This window comes from Astyanax mexicanus, chromosome 12, assembly GCF_023375975.1.
Source record: "Astyanax mexicanus isolate ESR-SI-001 chromosome 12, AstMex3_surface, whole genome shotgun sequence".
Classification (NCBI taxonomy): domain Eukaryota; kingdom Metazoa; phylum Chordata; class Actinopteri; order Characiformes; family Acestrorhamphidae; genus Astyanax; species Astyanax mexicanus.
In genome coordinates, this window is record NC_064419.1 from 28,462,334 (window position 1) to 28,475,565 (window position 13,232).

Sequence of the window (13,232 nt, forward strand, 5' to 3'; positions counted from 1 at the left end):
GTCATCCACAAGAACATACATGGCCACACCCTAAAGAACAGTAGGCTAGATATAGTCTTCACATACAGCTCTGGGAAAAAATAAGAGACCACTAAAATATTATGAGTTTATTTGATTTTACCAAATTGAAAACCTCTGGAATATAATCAGGAGGAAGATGGATGACCACAAGCCATAAAACCAAGCTGAACTGCTTGAATTTTTGCACCAGGAGTGGCATAAAGTTATCCAAAAGCAGTGTGTAAGACTGGAGACTGGTGGAGGAGAACATGCCAAGATGCATGAAAGTTGTGATTAAAAACCAGGTTTATTCCACCAAATATTGATTTTTGAACTCCTAAAACTTTATGAATATAATTTTTTTTTCTTTGCATTATTTGAGGTCTGACAGCTCTGCATCTTTTTTTTTATCTTTCTGCAAATAACTGATCTAAATGACTATTTTAATTTGGAATTTGGGAGAAATGTTGTCCATAGTTTATAAAATAAAACAACAATGTTTGTTTCACTTAAACATCTTAAAGAATATACATATTCTTTTATTTTTTCCAGAGCTGTTTCATAATTCTTCTATTTTTGCCAGTGATTCTTAATCTGTTACTGTCATGTAAAAACTTGCTTCTATATGCATTATTGAAAGTATGGATCGCTCTCAGGAGCTCAGTGAATTCCAGCATTGTACCGTGATAGGATTCAGCACCTGTGCAACAAGAACAATTACGAACAATACTAAATTTCCTTACTACTTAATATTTCACAGTCAATAATATTAGAACATATTGGAAGCGATTGAGAAGGAAAACAACTTTTACTGCCAATGTAAAATGACAGAGCGGGGTCAGCAGATGCTGAGGAGCGTATTGCACAGAAGATGCAAACTTTCTGCAGAGTCAATCACTACAGTCCTGCAAAAATTCTTACACCTGCTTCTGAGTAGGGCTGGGTATCATTTTAAAATGTTACTGATACCGATATGATACTTTAATTTTAAAACCAATACCCAAACAATACTTTTTCTAAATTGTAATAAATAATAATAATAATAATAATAATTACAAAATTATCGATATCACACAATTTATTTAAGAGCTGACATGAGTAATCTCATTGTGCTCGAGGGCACAGTTGTAGTTTTTACCTTGCTGTGCTCTCTGCGTTTATGGACATTTTATGCAATGTATCAGTCATTTCGGTCAGTGTCTTTTTGGCATTTAATTTTGATAACTATTCCTAAGCATGTGCACACTCTTTATGATCTCATCTGCAAAGACAGATATACAGTATTAAATAAAGGAAATAATAAAATAATACTTTTTGTTTTGGTTGAGGTGGTAACAGTAAGTAAAATTTCCTAGTACAGGCACATGCTAGATCAGACACTCTCCAAACTTGTCTGTGTGATATTGGAATGTTACAGCAGGAGATTGCTGACAGATCAAAAAATTTGGAGTAGTATGACAGAGACAGCAGGGGCAGTGGGAGGGGCCAGCATATTTTTTGGCACATGCACCCTCACGCCAGTTGCAATGAGTCGGGTATAAACTAAGCTTAAACACACAAGTTAATGCCATTGCAAAAGTAATTCCTGATCTGCTGCACTTTCTAGTTAGTTATATTGTCCACACTTAATGTTGTATCTGTGTATATATACTCCTGTATCTATATAGTCTGTATGTTTCTTTGCAAAGTATTGCCGACATTCACAGTTACACACACATACTGAGCGGTGTTTAGCCTTTCTGTGTATGATCCCTGTTTGTTTTCAGTTTATTTGAAGAATGTAGTCTTTTGCAGTGCTCGGCGATATGGGAAAAATCTTATATAACGATATGGAATTTTTTACATCACGATAATGATATGTATCACGATATAACACATTCGAGCCTTATAATCACCTTGCTAATATTACAGAGGATTTTTTCCTATTGCACACGTCTTATTGGTAGAACGATACATTCTGTCTGAGCTATGATGGTTTATCACTTTTTACAAGAAAATGTCTTCATTCCACTACTATCTTCAGCAAACTACACAACTTTTAAAACCGGCTGGGTATCTCACACCTTCTGACAGCATTTTGCTGATTTCTTTTGCTAATAAAAAAAAATACGTCAATTTTTTCACTCCTTCAAAACATTGATAAAACTAATCAAGGTGACTCTCCCTCATAAAGACACTGAGATTAAAATACCAAGAGTGTGCGGATCTGCCATAAAACTAGTATAAAAATAGTGTTGCCAATCGATTAGAAAATGTAATCTGATTATTCACAACAATATTCTGTAATTAACTAAGAATAATCACATTTGTTCTTAAGTTAAATAGTGGATATTTAAAAATAAATAAATAAAAAGAATGATGTAAGAAATGTAAAATGTAATTATATTTATATTAGTTGCAGTTATCGCAGTGGAACGAGCTACCTTCCAGCACTATGCTAACGGGGGATTAAGTCCTGGAATGCTGGTCTAACCAATATCATTTAAATATCGTTTTTTGAACTACTTTTCAAATATTCAACTACTTCAGAAGCTGTTTCTGATTGGTCTGAGAGCGGTTTATAGATTTGAAATATCTAAAGGCAGAGTTACACTATATAAGTTGGGCCTGTTTTTAGTCTGAATTCTCAGTTAGCACTTTTCCACCGATGTGGAACCAGCACTGTTCTGGATTGCGAATCTAAATTTAAACCGTTCACCGTGTTTCTAACAACAAAAGTAGATTCAGGAACCAGAAACCTTTGTTTGCAGCAGGAACTGAAGAATATGTTCTTCAGCACGAACCATGTTCACTTCCTCTGTTGATGACGTATTATGTGATGTTTTGACGGTTCCACTAAAACTGGTTGGCTAAAAAGTACCAAGGTTATTATAAGCCCAAACAGAACTGGTTTAAAAAACAAAGTTCTTTTGGTGGAAAATGCTGAGCATGGCTGAGATTGTGCTGTTAACTCTAGATTTTAATTCAAGGGAACTGATGAAAAAGCATTTACATCTATACCCTTTACATTTTCGTCGCCTATATTGACTGTAGTTTTAGTCTACTATATTCTTATGATATTTAGTTGACTAAAACTAGACTAAAACGAAATAAAAAGTTGTCAAAATGAACAATGATTTAGTCCAAAATTGCTTTTTCCAGATTTATTCAAAGAATAATTAGACAAAAACAGGCTTAATGATGCATAGAGGAAGAAAATAAGAACAGGATGAAAACAAGACGCATCAGTTTATAAACGATATTGGAAGGTATCACTATCATTAAGCAACTGATTAGTAAAACCTTAGTGATTGTTACACCAACAAGTGTCCAACACTTGTGGCTAAATAATAATCAAATTGCCGCCTCATATTGGCCCTTATTTAGCTGTTAAATCTGTTAAAGGCCCTGAGCATCCAATTCAAGCCTGACATCTGTACAGCTGTTTTTTAGACAATGCCAAGACCAACAAACCTACAATCCTCTTACAGGGCATATTTAACCATGTTGGCAAAATTACATCAGATTCACATGTTTTCCTTGCTTAGATTCCTTCCAGATATCATTCAGTATATGCTAAGCTTAAACATCCAGCAGAACCTATCAGCCTAATATGTAATTTACCCTGTGGTATAGCTAGAATACAGTATGTCACATTCTAATTATAATATCATACTTACTGTAATTGATTTCCCACACATACTCTGTTTTATTATTTTGGAAAAGTAACTGGGTGTAAGTAAAAATATTATTAAAAAAATAACATATAATTTAAGTTGGTAAAAGTGATCACTTTAATATTGAGGGTTATTAAACTCTTGAGAGTTGTTCCACCTGTGGAGTAAAACACATTGATGAGTTAATATAAGGACTCCATTTGGTTTTGAATGAAGTCTAAAATATTAACTCTTGGAATGGGGTTTAACACTATAGTGAGTGGTACCATTTTGTTATGCAAGAACCACTGTAATAGGTAATTTAACATGTCAAATTTCAGTTACTGTATTATTATTATTATTATTATTATGCCACAAAAATGCTTCAAAATGATTTGCAATAAATCATAATGATTTTCTGTAATGTCACTATATTTCTAATTTCTAATCAATACACAAATAGAAGTGTAAAAATCAATAAAGATAAAATACATTGTTTGGATTGGACAGATTAAAACCTTTAGACAGTGCCAGAATTGTTTTCAGACATTTGAGCGTGTTTCCTGGATGTTGTAGTTTAATTGAGCCTCTTCACACAAACGAATGGGAATGTCTCCTCACATGGGTTATCATTCCATCTCTTCTCTGGTACAGAGTCTGGGAAACAATAAAAAATAAATAATCCTCAAGTTAATTCTGTGATAAGTGCAGATGCAGCCTGAACATTTTCTGCAGTAGCTAGTCAGAGAAAATATTCAGAAAAACAAGTTTATCAGGAAAACCACCATGTCTGTCAATCCGTGAATTAATATTTATGACCTCGCCCACCTTGGCTCGAGTTCACCCACAGGCAGAGAAGGCACTCATCAGATAGGAGCTAACAAAGCTAGGAACAGCATGGCAGTTAGTTCCTGTGTTATTTGTGCAAATATCGCATCAGTGTTTTATGCTTTAACCGGTAAATCAGAGCTAAGGAAAAATTGTTAGAATTTGTCTATGGAACAATCCAGTTTAATTGAGATACAGGGGTTGGACAATGAAACTGAAACACCTGGATTTAGACTACCATAATAATTTATTGTCCCAACGGACAGCTCTGGTGGAAACAGGAGAGTTGAGGTGCACATTGAATTCTGCTGTGATTTGGGAAGCCGTGGTTTAATGTTTTTTAGATACAATCTAGTACCCGAATATCTCTTTCAGACAGCTTCCTCTTACAGCGTCCACAGTTAATCCTGTTGGATGTGGTTGGTCCTTCTTGGTGGTATGCTGACATTACCCTGGATACCGTGGCTCTTGATACATCAGAAAGACTTGCTGTTTTGATCACAGATGCGCCAGCAAGACGTGCACCAACAATTTGTCCTCTTTTGAACTCTGGTATGTCACCCAGAATGTTGTGTGCATTGCAATATTTTGAGCAAAACTGTGCTCTTACCCTGCTTATTGAACATTCACACTCTGCTCTTACTGGTGCAATGTGCAATTAATGAAGATCCAATTTAGCCATGAAACCTCTCACACTAATATGACAGGTGTTTTAGTTTCGTTGACCAACCATGTAGGTAGGTGTGTTTTTTTTAAAGTAAATCCACCTGCCTGAGTGGCTCAGCCATGCCGGGTGGATTTTTACTTTCTGGACCTGAACTACCCACCCCTGTGTGTAATTATTGGTTTACATAGGATCTCCGGTGGATTTTGTGGTTTACAGACACTCTAAAACTAGGTCAGTTGCTGAACTGCACTTAGCAGGGCAATATATATGTTGTAAAGTAACATATGACATTGCAAATACTGTTATTAGTGTAAAATGTCTTTAACTGTTGTCGGTCTTGCTGCCTTGCAGTGCTGTTAGCCAATCAGAGGATATGCTTGCATGTATGTAACGTAACCGGCATACTTTATGTCCTGCTCACTGCGCCACACTGGCAAAATTTTAGCTGCACCGCCCTAGCACAGCCCAGCTAGAGTCGCCGGCTCTTCTTCCGGCATACATTAAATGTGTCAACAAATATGGATTTGAAATATCAGCCAAATTTATGCATCAGCCTCAAGCCTCAAAAAGTCTAATATTATGAGAATAATGTAGCAATATTAAAAGGGAATAATACAGTGTCCAGCTTTGAGTTTAGATTGTCTGTCCAAGCTCGACCCTAAACTCGGTCAGGTCAGGCTCAAGAAAATAGAAAATAGTTTTTGTAATGCTATTTATATTTTATATAAAGCTATGGCGTGATAATCACAATATAGGAAAGTAACAAATCAAACTGTGTTAGAATGTTATATTGACGCAGCTCTGGCCTGAGCACACTGAGCTGCTCCACCTGTCCGCGTTTTGCACTTGATTTGCATGTGTAGCTACTAATAGTATTTTTTTTGTGTGTAGGCTATATATTCAAGATAAAAAATCTTGAATCTTTTTCGTTTGTTTAGAACGTATTTTATGCTCTTTAACCATTTTAAATTATATTTGATCAGAGGGAAGTCATTTAGACATCATTCATGTAGACTAATTTACCGATGTTTAGGCCTGTTGGTCATTGTTTTGAAATGGATTTCGCTTAAGCAACAGAACACTGCAGATTTTTCAAAAATAGCCACTCCGTCGTCCTTAGAAAATCTATCTTGTCTAAAGATGTTATAACCTGGCAACATTAGGTCAGGATAGTAAACAGACCTTCTCAGCCAAGTCTCCGTTATAATCAGTACATCAGAGGAGGAACTATAAATCCAAACTTTCAACTGATCCATTTTGGGTAAAATACTTCTTACATTTTTTTATATGTAAAAATCCCCTTTTCCTCGATTACAGAAATCACCAAAACAGAGATTGTTTGTGGTTTCCACATTTGTACTGTGGCCTGAGTGTACATGCCCATTTCCCAAAAATGATTAACCAAAGAACAATCAGTGCACGATAAAATACTTCCTATATACTTACAAGTAGGCCTGGACAATAATTCGATATCGGTATTTATCGCGATAAGAAATGTTTCAATAACGGTGATATCATTTTTGTGGTATATCGATATGTATTATTTACAGATCTGTCACGGACATGCGATTTACTGGCGTCAGCTCGCCGCACAGCTGAACACAATCAGCTTCCGTAGCTGGACTATCTCTGTGCGTGATGACGTAATCACATAGGCACGTAGCCAGATAGGCTAGGCTAGGCTAGATTTGGCTAGGCTAGGCTAGGCTCGGGTCCGCTACGCATCTAAAATGCCTCGCGCTGGAGCCAAACGGAGCCGGCGCGAGCGGATCCAAGGTTAAGGTAGGCTCGGTTTGCATCTGAAATGTTCCGCGCTGGAGTGGAACGGAACGGAACCGAGCCTAGCCTAGCCTCGGGTCCGCTCGGTCCGCCTACGGGTCCGCTCGGTCCGCCTACGGGTCCGCTCGGTCCGCCTACGGGTCCGCTCGGTCCGCCTCTGGTTCGCTCGGTCCGCCCACGGGTCCGCTCGGTCAGCGGTCAGTTGCGGGTCCTCTTGGCTCCCAGCGCGGGACATTTTTGATGCAAAATGAATGCCCCTGCCGCTTCCACAAGTGATTAATTGAAGGAGGGAGGTATAATTCAGTGGTGAGGATTTGGTTCGACTCTCAGAAGGTCTGCTAAACTTCAGTTTGCTGCAAATTGTGCCGGAGAGTGGAGCCGACCAGCAGCGGTAACGTTAAAACATCTAATCTGTTCCACCACCTCAATCAGTTCCACTACATACAATATTTTCCTTATACTGGCTGAAGCACTTTTATAGCTTATGTTGTAACTAAGTTATTTATAGTTGATAAAGCCTATAGGTTTGTTTATTTGACGGGGAAATTTTGTTGCTTTTATGTGTATAAAGGCTTCTTGTGTTCTTTATCCTAGTTGGAACACTTTTGTTTTGATCTGTTAAATTTGTTTACAAAAGACTAAGAAGCTCTGCTTCTATCATAGTTTTAAGTTATTTTTTATTGGTAATAGTTATATTGGCTTATGTTTGATAGGGATGTCATGTTTTTATTTTGCTATATGCAAATAAAATTGAGCATTGATTTATCTTGACTATTGTTTATTTCTTAAGTATTATAATGTTTTCGTGAAATGAGGTTTCAAAGACTTAAATTAAGTAGACAGTAGTAGGTACTAGGGGTGTGCCATATCATATATCACGATATTATACTCTGAAATATCGTGCCACATCACTCATCCCTAATTATCACATCAGGGTACTATTTTTTTTGCTGTTTTAAGCAAAAGAAAAACTCACACATTTCTAATTTCCTATTAAATATTTACTAGAGACAGATTATATCTGTAAAGTGTCATTTATTTTACTTTAATACTGAATATATGGAGATATTTGGAGTGCATTATTATTATTAGTATCATGTAATTCTCAATTATTGACTTCTGTTATAAATCTGCTGAAATTATTGTTTTTTTTTAAATATCTTAAAGGTGTGCAATATCATATCGTATACAATAATAAAAAAGTTTTTTGTTTTTTTGTCATATCGCCAAGAGTATCGTTATCGCGATAATACCATGAAATATTGTGATATTATTTTAGGGCCATATCGCCCACCCCTAGTAGGTACATATTTACATTGCAGGGATTCTTAGCAGTTTTCTGAGGCCTTCTAAGTATTTATATCGATATCGGAATTATATCGTATCGACCGAAATTAAGGAATATATCGTGATATGAATTTTGGCCATATCGTCCAGCACTACTTACAAGCCCAGTTGATGTTCACACAGCACTCTCCATTATGGGAATAATTGGGTTCATTTGAATTCCACCTGGTGAAGTCAAACCTTGTCCCATCAGACCAGACCCAGCCAAATTTCTAAAAAAAAAATAATAATAAAAAAAACAAAATGTTAGTTATTAGCCAAATAATTTGACTTTTCATTATTTTTGCCTCTTCTTCCTTGCAAAAGACTTCCGGTTCTATAAGAGATTCTTGGGCCGTCTTGTATGCTTTTTTAGGTCTAGTTACAAATTTCTGATATTTTGATTGCTGTACTGCCAGCTTGGTTTTTAACTCTAGCAGTAGTATGGAACTTGAGCATGAAATTAGTGATGCTGTATCTGTAAAAGTCTTCTAATGCCAGGTTTACACTACACAACTTTTTTGAGTCGTCAGTCGTTTTGCTGTTCACACTATACGACTGGTTGTGCTGTAATCGTGAGTGTTTCAGTTGTTGAGACTTTTACACTACATGACTGATCAGCGTCATGGGTCACAAATTACACGATTTCTCATTGTGGAAAATCACTTACTCACCTGGATGCCCTCCAGAAACACGTTTCATCACCAGAACACACCTGAACTAAATGCACACGAAAACTAGCGATGCCAAGTCAGAGAATCTCTATAGAGGAGAATACACACTGAGCAAAATCAGAGTTTATAAATGTCTGATCAGTTTTATATTGAAATGTGTTTATGTCCTCAACACAGAACTATGTGAAATGTTTCAGTACCGCAGACATAATTTTTTTTTAATCATTTTGAAATCCAGTTATACGCCTTTTAAACATGCTCTACCTGTATCTCCAGGATCAGCTCGCCAACAAATCAGCTAACAGTAGCGGTAATGCTAGTGCTTTACAGTTTAAAACCTGTTTTCTTCAGATAAACTGAAATATACAGGCACGCTTTCTTATTTTTTATAAAATACATTATTCTACTTTTTTTTTAAATTAAAGAAATATTTAGAACAAGTAGTTCATAATTATTTTTAATTTAAAGTTTTTAGCTTTTATCTGCATTGACCCCTATTCATAGAAGACTCACTCGCGGGCTCCCTCTAAAGTCATTTACTGATATAACAGGGGGAATGGTAGGGTGGTCAGACTTTCAGTAGTTCACACTACGCGACAGTGCGAGAGCCGAGTGATCCCCGATTTCCCTCCGAGCAGAGTTTTTCAGCGGTCAATGAAAAATTATCGGCGACTGAAAAGCTCAAAATCGTGTAGTGTGAACCTAGCATAAGGCTCTTAAGAGGGTTATACATCAGTGTAACCAAAATCACTCCAAATAGCTCCAGAAAGTAAATCTGCATCACCTGCCCAATCTGGACTGCTCATGTGCAAAAACATATATATATATATATATATATATATATATATATATATATATATATATAAAATTAATTTAATATAAAAATTCTGAGTATTGACACATTTCTTCAATTACAGAAGACGTGTGTTGATTATGAAACCATGCTTGGGCCCAGAATGTTACCCGCAATGTGACCAGAGACCAGCATCTGCTGGTCTTTCTGACTATCTTCCCCCTGTTTTTTTCTTTCCCCAGCAATACAGGTTTCTTACCTTCTGGCAGGCGGACAGACCGATCCATGCAGGGTTCTCGTCGGGGTCGTGAGCACGGATAAGAGACTTCACCATCTGATATTCATTTTCGTTGTGCATTGAGGCCAAATTAGCACCCAGATTTACGCAGTAAATCTGCAACAAGGGCAAAAGTTAAAATGTACTGTTTTCACTGAACTGCTTCTGCTATTGATAGAATGCAGATTTCACCTAAGTATTTGTTAATATTACATATAAAATAAAATAAAATCCTGACTTTATTCTGACACTGTATAAGCTGTAAGGTAAACCAGGACACAACCTGTAAACACATTCTGAGATCTGCTAAATGATCCTATTCCAGCAAAAAGTATTTTAGCAAGAATAATTGTAACATAACACATCTACACATCTCTGCTACAAAAAAGAACTTCCCAGCTTGAACATTTTATGAAGAATTTGATCCTAATGAGAATAAATAATCATTGGTTAAATAAGAATAAAACAAATTCAATACAAGTCTTTGTCATTCCAAACAAGTAAATATAAAAAATGCCTGCATCCACATGATTACATTTTGTGAAGAGCTACACATTTAAAGAAACCAATGGTTAAAAAAAAAATGGTAACTTGCTCTTACATCCTACAACCCTGCCATTATATGGAATATAACTAAAAATCCAAAACAATACCATTGAGGGGAGCATCTTACATGCCTAGTATGCCAGAAACCAATTGGATAACAGCATAAAATTCACTCTGTGCATAAAGTTTTAAGTCGAAATCGCTTTGAGTTGTGTGCTTCATTCTAGTGAATGTTGACATTACTCAAATTTACATGCAGATCTTGCACAATTTAGGATATAAGAAACATAAAATATTGGGCTGCAATTTAAATTTAAAAAGTAGCATTTTAAATTAAATCTTTTCAATTTAATGATCAAACATTACTGGACTCAATAATTAGTTTTTAGAGTGACCATTCTATAGCTTACCTCGGCAGAGTACCAGTCTAAAGGGCTGGCAAAGTAGGTAAAGCAGCGATTATCGAACTTCACCCAGCCATATGGACAGGCAGCAGTGCATGAACCGTCCTTTTTCGGTTGGCCTTTGATTTGTTCTGTTTAGTGAAAAAAAAGATAAAAAAAAAAATCAGGAAGCATGAAAAAGTTATTGATTATAAGATGAACGATGATGAGTAATAAATTACAGCCATTTCTGTAGCAGTTCTTTACCTTGGACTAATGTGTCCAGATCTGTGTCTAGAAAATCAGACAGAGAATATTATTATAAAATATGTCCTACAAAAATAATGGATTTACAACTGAATAATATAACAAAGAGCAGAACTGCCAACATAATTTGATACAGGTTTTTTTCTCCTGATCTGTTTAAGAGAAAATGGAGCACAAAGATAAAAAAAATAGTCAACTACTAAATAACAGACTTCTTATACAGGCCTTCATTAAAATCTAATCTAACGGTTTCAAAATTTTCAACACTTGCATTTATTTCCCTACACTCACCCTGGATTTATCTTAATGAAGTTAAGTAAAATAAAATTCTTACCAGAAGATGCCAACGCCCCAAAGCAGGCAAACAGCAAAGAAAGTTCAGCTACGCGAACCATGTTGAAAATGAGAATGTTAAAAACTGTTAAAACACAGTTAAGTTAGGGCACATGAAACATTGTTAACAGAAATACAGATAAAACAGAACAAGTTTTCATACCTGCAGGATCTTCTTTTTGTGGATCAAGAGAGGGATTTGATAAAACACCAGCAGAAATGCTGTCCTTTTATACTCTTCAGAAAGTAGTGAAAACTCACCACACCTACTCAGACCCAGACAGTTTTACTGCGTAAGCAGTAACATGCGTAAGCATGTGTATGTATGTATGTATGTATGTATAGAATTCACAGTGGAATGGCTATTTCTACACATTTCTTTCTAAAGATCGTGTAAACGAGGCCAAGCGAGCGGCAAAAAGTTGAGATATATTAACTTTATGCAAATGAGTTTTGCTGGGCGGTAGCCAATCAGTGCCACGCGGACAGGGCTTCAGCACCACACACTACAGGCTGAACTACAGAGTGAGAAAACTGAGCTTTTTCTGGATTTTTCGTGCTTTAAGAAACCCCTTTGTACGATAACAGAGACGGAGGACCAGCTGGTCCTGAGCTGGATGTTTTAGCAGGGTTCACCGGGCGATAAAAAAAGAACTGTCTCGTTCATACACAACACTGAACTACAACTCTACACATTCTTGCTGGTGGCAGATAAACTGCTTGCTCTTTCAGGCGACACGCCCCAAAGCGGCGAGAGAAAGGCGGAAAAAGCGATTGGGAGCGATGCCGCGTCGCTGCAGTGTGAACGAGAAAATTTACGCCGCTTTAAATGAACACTGTCAAAATGAAATCCTTCTCAGTAGTTTAGCGGTTTGGGTCCGCATTGGACAACGTCTGGGTCCGGACCCGGACCGCGGTCCGCCTGTTAGTGACCCCTACTCTATAGAATATTAGCATGGCAAGAAAAGTGTTAATATATACAGAATGACTCTGGATAACCAGGCTAAATAAACACAGTCGTGGGAAAGTGACACTGGAGAACTCTGCTCTTCATTTACATCTGTGTGGAAGTGTTTTTTTGGCACGCTATGGAGTGAGCTTTCTCCATTGTTTGTAAATATAGTGAGGGGTCAGGCCTACAGGAAAATGCAGGCAATTTTAACAAATGGATTTTTAAGCATGTTCTCAAAGGAGGAAAAGAGAACTTAGTAAACGGCTTCTCTATTATACTGAGTGAATAAACTGTTGTTTAACTGCATTATTTGATTACCATTTAGTTTTGCATGTTTTGTGGCGTCCCACAGGGTTAAATTTTTTTTTGTTTTAACCCTGGAGCGAAGGGGAGCTCCGAAAGGAGAATTGATACACAATTTGAGCAAAAATACATAAACCTTTATTTGTTCTGAGGATTACAGTAAAAACAGAAACACTGTCAGTTGTTGTTTAATATAAGATGTTCCTTTCAAAAGCTTGTAAATTAGGAAAGTTGGAAAACCAAGACTGTTTTTTTTTGTATTGACTCCCGGCTACACAAATAGTGGCCTTCTTCATACGTGGTTCACCATATACACACACTGCTGTAAAAGGCTACTCCAATCAACTCTGCCTCCTTAAAACCACAACTACTCAGGAAACTAGGCCCCACGCTCCAAGCAGTCACACACCCAGCTTAGGCTCACCTTGGCTGCGTCCAGAAACTTTTGCTACTCCTCCTCTCCTACTTC

General features: G+C 36.8%; 1 protein-coding gene across 1 annotated transcript; it reads right to left on the reverse strand.

The window, feature by feature from the left end:
- Positions 1-4,125: 4,125 nt before the first annotated feature.
- LOC125806210 (lactose-binding lectin l-2-like) lies at positions 4,126-11,581 on the reverse strand. The gene is made up of 6 exons (XM_049486187.1): positions 11,510-11,581; positions 11,176-11,202; positions 10,936-11,060; positions 9,962-10,096; positions 8,357-8,468; positions 4,126-4,292 (listed from the first exon to the last, which is right to left on the reverse strand). The coding sequence occupies exons 1-6, from the start codon at positions 11,568-11,570 to the stop codon at positions 4,213-4,215; spliced, it is 540 nt and encodes a 179-aa protein (XP_049342144.1). The 5' UTR covers positions 11,571-11,581; the 3' UTR covers positions 4,126-4,212.
- Between the last annotated feature and the right edge of the window lie 1,651 nt (positions 11,582-13,232).